At 42.3% G+C, this 19124-nt stretch overlaps 1 protein-coding gene across 1 annotated transcript in view; it reads right to left on the bottom strand.

Moving 5' to 3' along the window:
* LOC311065453 (uncharacterized protein) overlaps positions 1-18874 on the bottom strand; it is a gene marked incomplete at its 5' end in the record, with an annotated part of 31432 nt that extends 12558 nt beyond the window's left edge. Inside the window, 3 exons of the mRNA XM_084085808.1 lie at positions 659-1024; positions 17022-17269; positions 18743-18874. Of these exons, the coding sequence (XP_083941934.1) occupies positions 659-1024; positions 17022-17269; positions 18743-18874 (746 nt within the window). The remainder of the gene's footprint in view (positions 1-658; positions 1025-17021; positions 17270-18742) is intronic.
* Positions 18875-19124: the final 250 nt, after the last annotated feature.

The following is a 19124-nucleotide window of genomic DNA, read 5'->3' on the forward strand; positions in this document are numbered from 1 at the left end:
GAAGTTTTTTTCTTTTGTTGCATTGAACATATACTGTAAATGAAAATTCCATTTCTGTTTGCCTTCTACGCTTTGTAAATAAAAAAAAAAGGCACAGGGCAGATATGAAAAATAACTTAAATATACACAGAAATGATACGAACAGTGACCGGTACCAATTATCACAGTATCGTTGTTGTCGGGCAGAATCCTCTTATCTCCATAGTAACATAACTTTTATTTTATTTTCATAAATGAATGCCCTACTTGATCATACAACAGCGTCAAATAAAAGCATCAAAAGTAGCAGATCTGCAAGCTCGAAACTTGTGGATCAGCTACTTTGTCTACTTTTTGAATTTGAGTCCTTAAAAGTAATAGTTTTGGACATGAGGTTTCCACCCAACAGAGACGATATATTATGTACAAAACATGGCCATAGCACGTCATGGAAAGTTTCTGGATTGCTCTAAAATAGCTCACAACGCATCGAGACAAAACGCGTAGATAGTAGATCAGCTATTTTGCACTATTAATCAACTATTCATTTACACGAATGAATGGAAACGATTCTGACGATTATGCAAAATGAATTGCTATTACGTCAAACAATTACGATTATCTCAAATAATTGCAATTATCAATAGTTGCCATCAGGGCGATTAGGCCTAAATCGGACCTGCGCAGCTTCCCCTTGAAGAAGTCCTTCATCTTGCTCCTCTTCTCCTCTGGTGCTTGTTGTACGTCTCTGGTGATCTCCTCCCCTCCTCCTCCTCGTCCTCCTCCCCCCTCCCCAAACGGCTGGCCCAGGGACCCCGACAGGGCGGCGAAGCGGCCCGGGACGATGGCCGAGGAGGACTCCACGTCCCCCCTCTTGCGGCCCGTCACGCGGTCCTTGAGCTTGCCGAAGGCCGAGCGCGGCTTGTCCTTCAGCGTGAGGTCGAACATGCTGGCCGTCATGTTGTTGCGCGTGAACTGGACGGTCGTCTGCAGCTCGCCGCGCTCCTTCTCCTTGCGGCCCACCCTGGAGTGGAGCTTGAGCCACCTGCAAAGACACACACACACGAGAGAGAGAGAGACAGAGAGAGAGAGACAGAGAGAGGGGGCAGTCAGCTTAGGCCAGGGGTTCTCAAACGATGTCCTGTTTTCATGACCACTGCGTTTGACAACAATGCCATTTAACCCGTTAAGACCTGAGGCCGATTCTACAAATGTCTTCTAAATCCTAAACAGTTTTCTGGAAAAACGTATGTTTCTATATCAGTGGTGCTCAAACCTTTTCAGGTCAACAGCAAGGCACAATGCAACGGTTTGTGAGCTTGTAGATCGGCTATTTTCAAGTCGGTATAAGGTTCAAGTGGTTGAAATCGTTATGCTATGTTAACCCATTAAAACCGGGACAGCGTCTGTGTCATGTTAGATCTGAGTTATTTATAGATAGCTATAGCAACATAATATGTTGCTATAGCTACACAAGAGTTTTCCGAGAAACATAATTATGTTTCTCAGAAAAACTCTTAGGATTTAGAACAGTGGTTTAGAACAGTGGTTTAGAACAGTGGTTCTCAAAAATAGCACATGAACAAGCTCACAACGCGTCACTTCGTGCCGTGCCGCGAGCTTGTACATACTGTATGCTATTTTTTGAACATGTGTTGAAAAATCTTGAAAGTGTTTGAAAAATCGTGAATGATTTTGCATTTTTTGTTTAACATAAATCTTCTCCTCTGGGGGTCCCTGGCACAGAAACATTTTCAGACGGGGATCCGCGGCCAAACAATAACATCAAGGTTTGAGAACTACTGATTTAATGGACCCTCTCCAAGCAGGGCATATTGTAATCCAAGTTCCCAGCCCCCCCCCCTCCTCCTCCTCCTCCCACCAGCCACCTGCCACCCGTTGCTTATGTTTGTACGGTACTGTGTGTGTGACAAGCCTGTTCCAAACAGCTGACTGTGGTGGAACTCTTCCCAGTCCCTCTCTCTCTCTCCCCCTCTCTCTCTCTCTCTCTCTCTCCCCCTCTCTCGACCAGAAACATGCTCCGGAGCCAAAATAAACGCTTTTGGAATTCAATGTGACTTTCAGAGAGCACAGTGAAGCGGCGAGGGGAACCGAGGAGGGCCTGCAATTAAAGCCAGATGTTGCCGCGCCGTTGTTGCTTTTTGCTCCATTCAAATGTCGGACGGTGGGATAATGTTCCACACTGAAGGGCTGCATGGTGGGGGAGCGATTTGACGGTCAAATCAATATATCACGTTTGTTTCAAACTTTTGCCTCGTTTACGCTCAATGAACGATAAAAACAAAAAGTGAAAATAGCACTAGACAACTACAACAGTGGTTGGGGGGGGGGGGGTACCCGAATGATGTTTGGGGGTCCCCATATGATTTGCTTAATGTGCAACATTGTTTTCTCACTCAACAGTAAACAAACCAACACACTATCTGCACATTTCTCAAGTGACAATGTGTTGACTTTTAAGACAAACATTTTTAAAAAAAATAAATAAGTCAAACATTGGCCGAATTGTCAAATATGGCCTAAAAAATAGGGAAATAAATTGAAAATGTCGTTCTACAAGTTCACAAACTACTAGTGAAGAGATCCAGTAGAACTAAGTCATTTTATGCTTCGCTGCGTGTGGGTGTCGCGTTCCGAAAATAGCCAATCTACAAGCTCTCTGTATCTCTGTCTCTCTCTGTATCTCTTTGTGAGCTTGTAAATTAGATCAGCTATTTTCGGCCTGCAGCAAGTATAAATCAGGCATTATACGATGCTATTGCGGCCCGACAAAATGCATTTTAGATCAACAGTACATTTTGTCAACTAATACTAGACTTAAACTAAAGCACAACGCCCAAAACAGAGCATTTCCTGTTTACGGGCTCTTTAAAATACTACATGGCAAAAAAATAAAATAATAATCTTTGATGATAAAGAACCTTGCAGCTTTAGTTGCAACTCAACAGGATGCAATCTATTTGATTTACAATATTACCCCTGAAACCTCTGACATTCTGGGATGATACAGAAACCTGAGACTACAAACATAATTCTAGACGGGTATGACTCATTATGTTCAATGCAAGAGCAGGAACATACTTACTGAAGAATATCGTTGCTGTCGGGCAGAAACCACTTATCTCCACATTCTAACTGTTTGTGTTTTTTTCGCCGTACTTAATCATACATACTACAGCGTCACACAAAAGTTTTGAGCTTGTCGGTCGGCTACTTTTGCTATTGGATTCTGAAAAGTAACAGTTTTGGACACCCGACATACGATATACAAAGCTAGGCATTTAAAGTAGGCCTTACACTCGCCATCTTGGGTATAATTATAGTTTCTGTGGATGCCTGTGGATCAGCGACATTATGCATGGATACTACACAGGGTGACTTTTTTTTATGAGATAACTAACTCTATTCATCATGCAAGGCAAGGGGGTGGCAAGGCATCGCAGTGAGATTGTTGCCTGAAAAAGTACTCACATTTCTTACTTAAGTAAAAGTATCAATAGTGCATTGTACAAATACTCCGTTAAAAGTGAAAGTCCGGAATTCACAATTTACTTCAGTAAAGTACCAAAAGTAAAAGTACTAAAATGTTTGAAAACGCGACGCGTTGTGAGCTTGTAGATCGGCTATTTTCAAATAGCCTAGGTATAAAATAGGCCTGAAGTGGTTTAAAGTATAATAATTTAAATCTGCAAAGTAACTAGTAACTAAACTTTTCAAATAATTATAGTGGAGTAAAAGCACAATATTTGCCTTTGAGATGTAGTGGAGTAGAAGTATAAAGTTGTGAAAATTGGAAATACTCCAGTAAAGTAAAAGGACCAAAACTGTACTCAAGTACAGTACTTGAGTAAATGTACTTAGTTACTTTACACCACTGCAAGGGGGGAAGCATCGCAGTCAGATTGTTGCCTGTCACCATTGTCGCCTGGCATGCAATCAAAACTAGTCTCGAAAGCCGGACCGTACGCCTCCCACAACTTTCAAATGCTTCCATCACACAGTCTGGAGCAACGGAAGCTCTGAATGTTGATCAAGCGATAAAGCGGATGTGACGCCTCCTCCTCCTCCCCGCTTCCGTTTTCGTCTGTACAGTCACGCAAATGTATCCTAATATGAATAAAAATCATCTAAGCATATATAGCTTGCTGGTTAGCAGAAATGGAAATAAAAAAATAAAAAAAAGATATATTTTCGTTAACGGAAATGACGAACAGGTGACAGCTTCCTGTCTCGGATTTTCGGGATGTGCAGTTCCAAACTGGAAAAGTTGTCTGGCTATGCGAGACTAAATCAAAACTGACTGCAAGGGTCTTGATCGTTTCGGGACAGTTAAAACATTTACATTTTTTTTAAGTGCGTCACACAGCCAGTGCCTCTAATGAAAGGGCCTATTGATAAACACACATCAAACAAAAGGTTATAGACCAGCCCCATGTTTCACTTCAGAGACAAGACAGAATCAGTGGTATACTTCTAGTCCATGCTATCTAAGAGGCAAATGTACTTTTTACTCCACTGCAATTATTTGAAAAGTCAGTTACTAGTTACTTTGTAGATTTAGTTGGTTATTATGAAACATACATTAACCAATCAAGCCCTATTTTATGTTTTGTCTATTTGAAATTGGCCGATCTACAAGTTCAAAACGCATCGCATTGCGACACATTGTGAGCTTGTAGATAAACACAAGACAAGACAAAATGTTGAAAGAAATTGAGGATATTTTGATGCCACTATTTTTTGTACTTTTACTAAAATAAAATGTTGATGTTTGTCCCTGGCACAAACCCTTTTCTGATGGGGGGTCCGCGGCCAAATACATGTCAATGTGGGGGTCCTTGACATGAAAAAGTTTGAGAACCACTGCTTTAGAGGTTATGGCTATGCTCGGCCTGTCTTCCATGTTCCGTTCCAGTGATTGTAATGGCAGATGCAGTGTGTAATGCAAGGTCTACTGTTATGCTGACTGAAGGAGAATGGCTCAGCTTATACTGTAGCAACGCACAATTGCTTTCTTCTTGCCAGCTCACTTATGCTGCTAATAATTGCAAGTGCGTACTACAGCGAGTAAGAGTATGTTTACATAAAGGGTTCAGCAGTGGCCAATGGGCATGATAAAGACAAATACAATCATGTTCAGTGAGTGAAAATGGGTCTCGTCTTCCTGGACAGATGTTTTTTTTGTAAATGAATGCCCTACTTGATCATACTACAGCGTCACACAAAAGCATCAAAAGTAGCGAGCTTACATATCGACAATTTTCGTATTTTTTGTGGTTATATCTTGAAGTGCACAGAGACCATAATAACCTTCTCTTTTTTTTTACCACATCAGCACAAATGACATAATGTTCTGTTGAACCTTTCATGCATGTGCTTAAAATAAAGTGCTGAAGCCATTCTTGCACATCTCTTTATCCACCAGCACCTTGAAGAACTGAGGTGCAGTGTTTATGAAATCTGATAGGGAGAAAATGTGACTCAGCTACAGGCTACCATCGTTTTCCAATGGATCAACATGAAGATACAAAGATACATCCGCCGTTCTTAGCTGCTACAAAAGCTACAACAGCTACAAAGCTACAAAAAGATTGAGCTGGTTTGAACCTCAGCTACAAAGATACAAAGCTAACTAGAAAAAGTGCTCCTCGGACAGACGGATCGGACGGATCCATCTTGATCACTTGACTAAAGAGATAATATGGAACGATTTGCATGATGTTTGGACAACATCTGTAGGGGTAATATTATTATTATTAATATTTTTTTTAAATCGGCCTGTTGGTGGCGCTATAATAGGGAAATGTAGAAAGGGTGGCATTTGTCCTCAACGTAGTGCGAATCTGCGTGTAAAGTTTCACCGCAATCGGACGCTGCGTTCATGATTTGTAGCATTTTGTTCCAAACGAGCCACTCCTGCAAACTTTAGTCAATCTTAGCCAATCAGGATGGAATATGAAAAATCAAACAGATCCGTCTTGATCACATGACTATAGAGATCATGTGTACCGATTTGCATGAAATATGAAGGAATAATATCCAAAAAGCACTCATGCAAACTTTGGAAGCCATTCTTAGCCAATCAGGATGGAATATAAAACATCTGAAAGAAAAGTTTTGTTGCATAACTATAGAGATACTGTGTACCGATTTGAGTGACGTTTGGATAAAATATGTAGGAGTACTGTCAAAAAGGGGCCTCCTGGTGGCGCTATAACGGGCCCAAGTGAAACATTTGGGGCAGAATTTCTGAATTTCTGAATCCACAGTAGTTGAGTGAAATGACTTGCCTCTGAGATGCAGTGGAGTAGAAGTAAAAGTATTGACAATTGGTCTCCAGTACAAGCAGTATCAGTACTTGAGAGTAAATATACTTGTGCCAGACACCTAAACCATATGAACCCTAGCATCCCTATTCTGGGCGGAACATTCGCCGAAAATAGCCGATCTAGCAGCCGAGATCTTTGAGCAGTAGGATCGGTTATTTTCAGCAAAGATATTTGGTGTCACTCTCTATCCTCTATCCTCTCTCTCTTCTCTCAATACCCTCATACCTGTCAGACTACTTCTCCAAAGTGAGTGACACCCATAGCCACAACACTAGAGGGAGTAACCATGATCTGGTACCACCCAAATTTAGAACAAACATGGGAAAGTTCTCATTCTACTACTATGACACCAAAACGCTCTGACACCATCCATTAAACTAAAGGTTGTGAATCACTGGTTTCTTTAGAAATGTCCCATCTCTTTTGTACATACGGTATAGTGTTTGTATTTGTTGTATGACATGTATTATTATTATTATTTTGTATGCTAAGTTGATGAATTGAATACAATACATATAGGACGACAATGGAAACAAGGTCCCCCAGGACTTGTTTGTGTTCTCGTTTTAGCCTTAATGTCTCACTGTACCCAAGTGCTGGGTACATTTCTGACACATGAAGTATTCAATCAATCAATACTACAAAACAAGGTGTACAGGAGCACACATAAGAGTAACTTATTCAGATATCCATAACATTGTCACGGTTGTCTGTCTGTCCGTCTGTCCACGTGTCAAAACGTGTCAATTCGTGCAGCTTTTTGAGCTTGTGCATCTGCTACTTTTGATGCTTTTGTGTGACGCTGTAGTATGATCAAGTACATTTAAAATATGGAGATAAGAGGTTTCTGCCCGACAGAACGATATACAGTGGGATTTTAGTTCTTAAACCCTCTAATAATATAATTGGTAAAACAGACCTGAGTTGCAACTGTACTGACTGTGCTTGGACTGGCCTGGTACCAGACGAATCTGCGAGTGCAAAAAGAAATTGCACTCTGCGATTTGGGTCTGGCACCGCTCCATAGAGAATCCATTTCCTGCTCCAGAAGACGTGGGTAACCAATCAGGGCCCAGTATTCGAATATGGGAGACTGTAATTGGTAGTTGGTTGTAGGTCTAACCAATTGCGTCATGGGCCATTGTTTTGATCCTGCCCCATGGGAAAAAAAACGTCCTCATGGAAGCACCAGACTCATATCCACGCAGTAGTGATGCGCGGGTTGACCCGTAACCCGCGGGACCCGCGGGTCAACCCGCGGCGCGGGTTGACCCGCGGGTCAACCCGCGGCGCGGGTGGGTCAAGTCAGAATTTCGAGGCAATTATGCGGGCTGCTGGAGAGCGGGTCAGCCGCTCTCACACGCAAAAAAAAATAAAAAAATCACATGCTCTTGTTTTGTCTTTATTCCTAATAAGAATAAGAAAAATAACAATAAAACAGTTTTAATACACTTGGGGATTATTTTCTAACCATGATTTTACAGAATAAAAAAAAAATCGCGGGTCGCGGGGCGGGTTGAGCCATAGATTTATATATGGGTTCGCGGGGCGGGTTGAGGCGGGTTGGGTTCCGTCGCGGGGCGGGTCATGAAAAAACCCGACCCGCGCATCACTACCACGCAGTGATATAGTCTGGCTACACGAGGCTATGCTTGGACCACAACGTGACCCATTGTGAGCTTGTAGATCTGCCATTTCTATGACGAATGTTCCCCCCCAGAATAGCGATAATGGGATTCAATACAAGTGGCACAAAGCTGCAATCCATAAGATTAATGTCCTTCTCTGGATTCGAACCCACAGGCAAACGTTCAACCAGTGAACTAAGATGGAATGCTCAGTTGTATACAGGTAGGGGGGGGGAGATATTGCACTTTGAGATTCAGGTAATACCTCTTGTCAACCAGTAGTGTTCCTACGTATATAACCCATAAAATATGGAGCGTAAATTCCTCAGTGGAAGAGTAGGGAGACCACCTCCAACCTCTGCAGATTTGCTACTTTACATTGTATTAACATACTTAACCATACACGTTGGTTAAAATCATGTTTTATTCACTAAAAGAGGTCCTGAATTGCAGCTTGAATTACTCTCTCTATGCGTGCGTGCGTGCGTGCGTGCGTGCGTGCGTGCGTGCGTGCGTGCGACATACTTTTCATACTTGCGTGAATTTCCCACCCAAACCAAACAGTTGGGCCTAAACTACACATTGTCAGCCATAGTTAAAGGGGCTACACCATGAATTTAAAAAAAAAATATTATATATAAATATTGCCCCCTAATACGTTTTAAACAGGTTGTAAGCCTAAAAAACATCCAGGTATTTTTTCTCACAATCTGACTGTCTGTGAGCATGAATGACTGAATGTTAAAAACAAATATTTGTTTGGGTACAAGAGACACTGGGGAGCCCAAAAAATACTAAAAACCTAAAAAAAAATGAAATTCATGGTGTAGCCCCTTTAATTATCATGGACATGTTAATGCTATACATTAGCCTACCATGCTTCATAACAGTGTGCTGTAAAGAAATTGCCTGGAGAGTGTTCTTCCTGAACACATGACCTCTGCTTTACATTCTTCAGAACAAAAATGTTTGTAGGCTTTCTGTTCTGACTGCATGCTGCTACCAGGGGCAAATACTTTAAAGGTCTGTTTGTGTACAGTAAGCTAGTGTTTGGAACGATAAAGCCGTCTCTAGCAGTGGTGGAAAGTAATTAAGTACATGTACTCAAGTACTGTACGTATAAGTACTATTTTGAGGTATTTTTTTAATTTACTGTAAATGTGTTTCTAATTTCACTACATCCCAGAGGCAAATATTGCACTTTTTTACTCCACTACAACTTTGGAGAAATTTGGAAACGTATTATTGAAAAACATACATTAACCACTTCAGCCCTATTCAAACTTTGGCTGATCTACAAATAGCTGATCTACAAGCTCACAACGTGTCACATCGCGACACGTGATCTTGTAGATCAGCTATTTTCAAAATATTTTCATATTGTGGTATTGATACTTTGAGTAAAGAATTTGAGTACTTCTTCCATCACTGCTGTCTAGCTTGCTTCATTACATTGGCTACACATTGAATTTTAATTGAATTTTAATCACCTATAAAGCTCTCCACGGGCTTATTCAACCTAACCACTGCACCCCAAGGTCAATGTGAGAAACAAAAAAGGCATGGGTTGCCGAGGCTAAAAGAATGCAGTCAGTCGATGCCTTTAAAAAGCTGCTAAAAACCCATTTGTTTCGCAAAAACATTTTTGGTTTGTAATGTTGTTTATTTCTATTTATTACACGGCTCGGTTGAATGCTGGATTATAATAAATCCAGCATTGCTAGGCTGGCGCCTAGCACTTTTTGACCAAAAGTAACAACAAAACAAAGGTTTTTATTCCTTACGGTATCTAAAGTATTGATAAAACGGAATACATTTTTGGTTACTGCATTGTCTATTTCTCGCTTCATTTGTTTACAAAAACATTCTTGAGAGCAATGGTTAGCATGAATGACATTGTGCGTTTGTTTACATGCCATGTTGGATACGGCAAAAAATCAAGCAGTGCGGCCAGGTGCTCTGAGTCTTTGATTAGACACTAGACAGCGAGCGGTCTGTTATTGAGCTCAGCGGTCATTATTCAATAATAACACACCGCTGAATTCAGTGATTGACCATTCATAATCCTCGGGAGCAATTAGAGGTTCAGCGCCTTGCTCAAGGACACTTCGACACCAACCCAGGATCGAACTGGGAACCTTGCGGTTGCCATCCGGCCGCTCAACCGGCCACTCTACCCCTGAGCCACTGCCACCGTGATGTTCTTGTTTTATTTTTGTTTATTTAGTGTACAGCACCTTATAACATTTGTTTTGAAAGGTGCTATATAAATACATGTACCTGGGTACTTGAGGGGGTTCCAGGGGGTCCCCAGCTAAATGATGGATAGGAACCAAATGGACCCTTATGGGTCTGTAACTCTGATAGCGGTTTCAGACTATGGTTTCGGGTGCGCACTCCAGACCGCTCCGTTTCCGAGTGCGCTTGGCTGGCCCGCATTCACACTGGCCAAGTCTCTAACGCGCTCGAATACACTTGCATATATACCCCCGATCCTATAGGTGGCGGCATGCACATAGTGCTTCGCCAGTGGACACAGACGTCATCAACTATGCGACAATGTTTGTGCTGGTCGCGCATAAATATAGGGTTGCCGTTGCCGCTGGGGAGAGAGTCCGGAGCGCAGGAGCGCACTGAGAGCACAGAAGTCAAGGCACAGACTGCTGTGTTGTTGACAGACAACGGATGCACGCTTATGAGAACAACACAAATAAAACCTGGTGAAACACTTGTGTGCATTAGCGCAAGATGAGGATACAGGAAACATTCAGTCTAAATGTCCAGTTTGCTAACCTTCACAACTACTACTACTTTTGTATTTGAAACTTTACATTTCTCTAAATATTATAAACTTTCACGACAGCTTAAGTACAAAAATATATCATTTATGAAAAGGCAACTAGCCATAAGGGAAAGGGCGTAGCGATGTCACAGTTTCGTCACGCCGTTAACTCCGCCCACTTTGGCCGCCATAAGCCTTAGCTTGTTTGGTCGCGCTGGTACATCCGTACATCACTCTGTAGTGAGCATGCAGCAAGTGTAGATGGTGTACATGATCTTCCATCTCTCTACTATCTTTGTGGTCGCGCTGGTACATCCTGGTACATCACTCTGTAGTCCTGTGCTCGTTGTTCTCAGCAAGCAGCAAGTGTAGACACTGTGTACATGATCTTCCATCTCTCTACTATCTATCTGGTCACGCTAGTACGTCCTTGTACAACACTCTGTAGTCCTGCTCGTTCAGCAAGCAGCAATGTGTAGACGATGTACATTATCTTCCACCTCTCTTCTATCTATATCTAACTTGTATAATCTCTAACACATATGCTTCTGTGCTCAAACAAGCATGACAGCACACAATAAAAATATAAACATCTGTTGTGCTCAGAGTCTCAGAGCAGAGCATCGGCTAAGTGGCTAGGCTAGCAGTTTGAATGGGACGTTTACGGCAGTATTAGCTAAATCTGGCATTAAAAAAAAAGAATTTATATCGAATATCTTAAATACAATGAAACAAACACATTTAGGCTCTCTACCCGTGTTCAAACAAGCATGACAGCACACAATAAAAATATAAACATGTTGTGTTGATAAGACCGTTTCTGGGAGAGAATCAGCGTTGCCATGTCGGCTTATTATAAGCGACTTTGGGCAGAACTTTTTCTGGCTTTTTCTGTTAAGTTGCTTGTAAAATTGGTATTTGCGACGGGTTGCGTTTTTTGTGTGGCTTATTTATAAAGTGTTATTGCTTATTTAGGCTTGTTTCCAAAAAAAATAAAAATAAACCAGTGGTTCTCAAATATTGTCATGAATATTGTCTGTGCCAGGGAGCATTTGTGTTGTTAGAATGTTTAAAAAAAAATCCAAATATTGTTTATTTTATTGCAAGAGTTTTTTTTTAAATAGCCTATGTACAAGCTCACGTGAGCTTGTAGATCGGCTATTTTTTTCAAGTAGCCAATGTCACAAAGCCACTTCTTTTGGGCTTGTTTTCATATACCTGGTTGCTTATTTCTCTCGCGAAATCTGGCAACACAGGTCCCGTTCCATTCACTTACTAGCTCAATGATTAATGAATGAACAATATAATAATAATAATAATAATAATAATAATAATAATACTTCGCTAATAATAATAATAATATATAGATAATCAGTACTCAAGATGACTATATTTTATTTTCGGTTCAGGTGAACCAATATGAAATGAATGATTGTGACTCTGACTGGGCACTGTCATTACAGGGGCACAGATGTAATGACATTTTTCCCAGGTAGCGTGCCTTTGCGTCCGCGTTCAGCTTCTCTCTGTATGGTAATGTCATACATTGCCCGGTCCATCTTCTGTCCTTTAATGTGTTGTAGACTTTACACAGACTGTGCGTTCAGGACACGTTGTGAGTAACTGTCAATGTTGTTATTGATACGAGGCTAAGTAAGATGGCTGCCGAAATACGTCACTGGTAGCTAGGCTCCGCCTCGACTCCTCCCTATGCCCGTTCCCTATAAAGTGAAGTCGGACTGAATGACTGAAACCTTGTATTGTGAATTGTACTTCCATGTAGCCTACTGTTTCTCATGTCTTACTAAATAAAGTAACGTCTTTTCTTTTTTTACTCTCTTTGTGCGGGGATTATCTGGCACATGTATGTATCTGTTATGAAAGAGAAATTGCATCATGTCCTTGGGAAACCATAAACCTACGTAGGCCTACATCTAAATGAGTTACCATATTTACTTACAAATTTCAAATTACAAAGCCTTATAAGCTATATATTTCTGGGATGCATAGTAGCTGAAACTCCACAAGATATCCACAAGATATACTATATAATATATATATATATATATATATATATATATATATATATATATATATATATATATATATATATTGTTGCTGTCATTATATGGCCATGACACGGCCTCTCTTTCTATCTCGCGCTCTCATTCTATTTCTGTATGTAATGTTTTATATAAATAAATAAAAATGTTTTATATATAAATATTGCGGGTTTTAGCGCATCATCCCGCGGGTTCATTTTATAATTTAATGATGAAATTAAACTGCGGGATCCGGCCATGGTTGAACCCCTGTGGATTGATCTGCGACGTCTTTTTGTTGACTGTTTTTGGCGAGTTTATATACCGTCACCTATTCCAAATAGCGGGCCACTTCCGTCAAACAGTACGCTTGCTTTCACACTGCAGCGTACCGTCTCCGAGGACGCATGATTCGGATCCGAGACTGCCTCCGGAGGTGGTTTCGGGAACGGAACGGGGATCCGTTTCGGGGAACGATACGCAACGTTCACACTACCACAACATCAGCCAAGTGGCCCAGGGTGCGCACCCGAAACCATAGTCTGAAACGGCCCTGAGAGTGTCCAAATGGAACCAAATGGACCCTAACGGGTCCATTTGGTTCCATTTGGACACTCTCAGAGTTAAATTAACATTTGTTACGTTTTTTATTTTAAGTATAAAGTAATTAAATATGTATATTATTTTGTCATATATGCCCCAACTTGTGTTTACAAAGCCTAATAGCCAAACATAAATGTAATTTGTGTTCATAATGTTCCAATGCAATGAAATCCAGTACTTCCGTTCAGACACTCAAACAGGCCAGGACAGGTCTTGCCCTGCAGCTTGACTATGAGCTAACACGTCTTCTTAAGATTTTTTATAGATAATATCAATCACATCACACCACAAAATGTAACTGTGTCAATCCATGTATAGTCGCAGGAATTAGCTACTCTCAAGGGACATGGGTTTTTACCTGTTGAGGTGCATTTCTGTCAAATTAAGCACTTATAAGCCACATTTTAAACTATTTATGCCTATAGACCCCTTAACAGACGACGTCATACTGGCTGCGTGCAGCCAGTATGCGCGCAACGAAACCCATTATATCAGGTCTCGTTAGGACGCGTCTCACTAGCCAACACACACACAAGAGGGGGTTGGGGTGTGCTGAAACCAGTGCACCCCGAAACAGGTTGGGAATTGATTGCGTGAAACAATCACCTGTGCGTCCAGGCTCAATGTTAGTAAACAAATAATTGGTCTATAATGACAGGCCCAAAAATATGGAGGCCATGTTGAAAGTGGTTAACTGTGTCTATCGTCTCTGTCGAGTGGAAACCTCATACGTCCAAAACTGTTACTTTTCAGGATTCAAATTCAAAAACAGTAAAAGGAGCAGATCAACAAGCTCGAAACGCGTCGCTTCGCGCCGCGTTTCGAGCTTGTAGATCTGCTATTTTGGATGCTTTTGTGTGACGATGTAGTGTGATCAAGGGGAGGCATGCGTTAATCCGACAGACCTTTTCTCCGACTATGTGGCATCCGCGTGCGGTTAGGGTTAGGGTGCGGGTTTGGTTCGGGTTTACTGTTTAATGTCGGAGCACTGCGCTGTCGGAGGAATGCGCTGTCGGACTAACGTACTGCACCCGTGATCAAGTAGGGCGACAGTCTGCGAAAGAACACAAAAAGTTAAGAATATGAAGATACGAGGTTTCTGCCCGACATACAAACAAGCAGCCTCCTGAATCAACATAATTTGTCTGTCCCAGTGCTTACGTCCCACACATGGCTCCCACAGCAGCCTTCACTGTCTCCACAGTACAAACTGTCCAAACATCACCACCACCGCCTGATCTCACCAGATCAGATCAGATCAAGATCGTGATGCGTTGCATTCAATGCATTGTGGGACGGGCTAGGGAGGACCAACATGCAACTGTGTGTACATAATCGTCACTATCGGGCAGAAACCTCTCATCTCCATACTGGAACTTGTTGTGTTTTCTTTCGTAAATTAACCCATTAAGACCTGGAACGCATCTGTGTCACTTTAAGATTTATTTGGCTATTGAAAAATAGCCAAATGTAGATCTGCTATTTTTTTTAAATCGTGATTTAAAAAAAAAAAAAAAATCTCCAAAAAACTGTTAGGATTTAGAAAACATTTTTAAGAATTGCCTCAGGTCTTAATGGGTTAATGCCCTGCTTGATCATACTACAGCGTCACACAAAAGCATCAAAAGGAGCAGATCCGCAAGCTCGAAACACGGCTCGAAGCGACGCGTTTGGAGCTTGTAGATCTTTTTAATTGTTTTATTTGAATCCTGGAAAAGTAACAGTTTTGGACGTACAGTATGAGGTTTCCACCAGACAGAGACGATATGCAGACATTAAAACAGCCTAAGTGAGGTCCATGAAGAGACAATTAAGTCTCAATAAAGGTGACAGACAGACAGAGTTGTGACAATGTTAAGACTATCTGAATACGTTATCATTTAGAACAGGGGTCTTCAACAGGGTGTCCGGGACCCCTAGGGGGTCCTCAGAGCTACTATAGGGCGTCCGCCAAATCGTTGTGTGATAGGATTTAGTTTTTTTTTTACATTAACCACTTGAACCCTAGAATTCCTTTTCTGAGGGGAACATTAGCCGAAAATAGCAGATCTACAAGCTCTCAACGCCTCGCGCTGCGAGGCGTTGAGAGCTTGTAGATCTGCTATTTTTGGCAAAGAGGCTATAGGTGTAGAGGGAAAAAAGAGCAGACTAAGTAAAAAAAACTTCATCTGAAACACAATTTTAAACAATATAGAGGGGGTCCTGCTTCATCTCTCTCTCAGCTAGGGGGTCCTTGGCCTGAAAACGATAAGAGTTCTTGATTTAGAACTCTTATGTGTGCTTCTGTATCAGTGTGACCAGTTTGCAGTGAAGAGTAAGCTCGGGGTCTAGTGACCTGTGACATGGCCTTAGGCTGCTGAGATGCATGTGTCCAAGCTTGTCAATACAAATGGGTGTCGGAACAGATAGTTTAGGTACACAAATAGAATGAAGCCATACTGAGAAAAGAATGTGTCGTCACATGGGTTTTCAGATGTATATAAGGGTTGGAGTTTGGTCAGAGTCTAAAGGTGGCTCTCCACCAAACAGGCTACTTCAGACTACAACGGACTGGCAGTCGGATGATGTCGAATTTCCAGGTGTCCAAAAGTTCTGGTCGCCACACCGCACAAACTATTGCAAACGGTCGGCCGACGGCACTTTGTTGTGCGCATGCGTTAGAGGACATCAGATGAAATAACTCTCCCTACCAGGAGTTGGCAGTAGTCTGCAGTCCTCAGAAAAGCTGAGGCAGCTTGGACCAAAACAAAAACACAGAGCATTGTTGCGCTAGTCGTAGCACTGCTTCGCTTTGGAGTTGATCTGTATAGGAATTGAGAGTTGAGAATATGGCATCTAGTTGAAAGGTGTCTAAATTACCTATAGGCTTGCTCCTGCACCAGAAGCAGACGAGAGGGAAAAAACTCAAACTGAATTGCTCTGACCAAACAAGCTAAACAGCCAACAAGGGAGCTCTACGGAGGATTCACCCCTGATTGGTCCCTCACAACTTCGGAGGGAGATAAATCCAATCTCTATTGAGAGGGGCCAGACCTAATCTGCCACGGGCAATTTTTTTGGCAGATTTGTCTGGAACCAGGCTAACGACTCGCCACACCAAAGCCGTGCAACTCCTTCGCCGAGTTGGCGGTGCCCAAGATCGAACCCAAGACCTTGTGGTCACTTAGGCGAGACTCGTTGGTTCTCAAAGTGGGGTCCGGGGACCCCCAGGGGTACTTGAGGGGGTTCCAGGGGGTCCCCAGCTAAATGATGGATAGGAACCAAATGGACCCTTATGGGTCTGTAACTCTGAGAGTGTCCAAATGGAACCAAATGGACCCGTTAGGGTCCATTAAATTAACATTGATTTTACAATATGAATTGGGGTCCCAGAGATATAAATGCCATTAAATGGGGGTCTGTAGCCTAAATGCATGTCAAACTGGGTGTCCTTGAAATTAAAATGGTCGAGAATCACTGCTAGTCGTAAAAATTGTCTCTTATGGGGGGTCCCTGGCATATCTTTTCAAATGGGGGTCCGCGGGCTAATAAGTGTCAATTTGGGGGTCCTTGACATGAAAAAGTTTGAGAACCACTACTCTACCGACTGAGCTACCCGGACACCATGTGAATGAATTAAATAATAGAACCTACTTACTCATCTCTGGGACACATGCCGTCGTCAAAGATCTTGTCCAGGGGGACGATGGCCTGGCCCAGGAAGACGTCCAGCCCGATGAGGACCCGGTGCATGACAGTGAGGACCAGGTCCCCGCTGCCAGGGGGGTAGTCCCCCCGGCCCCCCGCCTCCAGGATGCCCGGGAGCAGCTCGAAGCAGCACTCCTCGTTCCACTCGGGCATCGCAGCCTTCTCCACCAGGCCCGTGGTGTACTTCTCCTTCCCCACCTGCAAGAGGCAACAGTTAGATTTGATTTAAAAAAAAACTTGAGGGGAAAAAGTGACCACTGATTTAAGGGGGTCCATGGATATGATTTGTTTTCCCCAGATATTTTTATTTTCTTTTTTTTTAATCTTTTTTCTTGACTTTTTATGCCATGTAGTATTTTGTGATTTGTGTCAAATATAAAGTGCATTACAAATACAATTTATTATTATTATAAAGAAATAGCTCATCTACAAGCTCACTACATCGCGATGCCATGCGTTGTGAGCTTGTAGATCGGCTATGTTCTGCTATTTTGGAAGGAAAGAAATACAATAATATTAATAATAATAATAGTAACTAGAAAAAGTGCTCCTCGGAGCACAACTCTCCGCCGGCAGACTTGTGTTGGGAATGTTGGGAGTGTTCTACTTCTAGGAATATTCTACTTCTTATGCCGTCCTGTATCCGTCCTGTCTGTATAAGTCTGTCCTGTCTGTAGGACGGGATACATAATTGGACAGATAGGACAGATAGGACTCTTACAGTATAAACAGGACAGATAGACAGATAGTGGTGTCTTATCCGTCCTGTCTGTGTAAGTGTCCTATCTAATTGTTTCAGTGTCCTTCATTTCTCAGCCATTTTGTGATTATTCCTTAAGTTGTCTTAACTGATGTTTTCAAGATATCCGGTGAAATATATAGCGTTTTATATATCAGCACCCGTCCTGTCTGTATACTGTAAGTGTCCTATCCGTCCTGTCTGTATACTGTAAGTGTCCTATCCGTCCTGTCTGTGTAAGTGTCATATCCGTCCTGTCTGTATAAGTGTCCTATCCGTCCTGTCTGTATACTGTAAGTGTTCTATCCGTCCTGTCTGTATAAGTGTCCTATCCGTCCTGTCTGTATAAGTGTCCTATCTGTCCTGTCTGTATAAGTGTCCTATCCGTCCTGTCTGTGTACTATAAGTGTCCTATCCGTCTGTGTAAGTGTCATATCCCTCCTGTCTATATAAGTGTCCTATCTGTCCTATTTGCCAATTATGTATCAGCCATGCAGCCATTTCGTGATGGTTCCTGTCTTACCTCACTTTGGCGGTGGCAAAGACACCGCCAAAGTGACGCCATGTATTTATACAATATTTCACCGTATTGTCACGTGTCACGTGAGGCTTGACCAATCGGTGTGTCATATTTAGAAAGTGAAAACAAAACTCTCCTGCGGAGAGTAATAATAACAATAATAATAATGATAATAATAAATACATTCACCTGTAATAATAACATGCCCAAAATATCAGATTAAAATGCTGGGAGAAAAAAAAAAGAAAATTTACATTCAGAAGTGGAAGAAATAAGGTTAAATGCCAAAGCTATGGTGAGGGGTGGCAACTGCCGTCCCCCCCTGGAACCCCTAATGACTCCCCCATGCAGTAAGGGGGGTCATTAGGGGGTTCCAGGGGGGGGCGGCCCTAGCCCACACTGCACTGCCCACCTGGATGATGGTGTAGAGATAACGGCTCCCGTGTTTGCCCTTCGTCCGCAGCTCCCTGGCGCGGAGCACGGTCACATTGACGTGCGTGGGGACCCACCGCTGGTCATCATCCAGATCTATGAGCGACATCATCTTGGAGGAGCGACACCCGCTTGAGAAGAAAAGCAAAAAAAAGCCACCGACAACAGAAAGTGTGTCACGCTTTGCCTTAATTCTCTCTTGTAGTATTTTGAGAGACGAGATCAGCGTCTCGGTCCGGTAATCTGGGGGGTCTATATATATTATAGCCTATAGCCTACCTTCGTTTATTTGGTAACAGACGCAGGACTGCAGAATATCAACAAAGCCCCCCCCCCCTCCCACCCCACACACACACACACAC

This window comes from Gymnoscopelus microlampas (assembly GCF_963454915.1).
Source record: "Gymnoscopelus microlampas genome assembly, chromosome: 18".
NCBI classification, from domain to species: domain Eukaryota; kingdom Metazoa; phylum Chordata; class Actinopteri; order Myctophiformes; family Myctophidae; genus Gymnoscopelus; species Gymnoscopelus microlampas.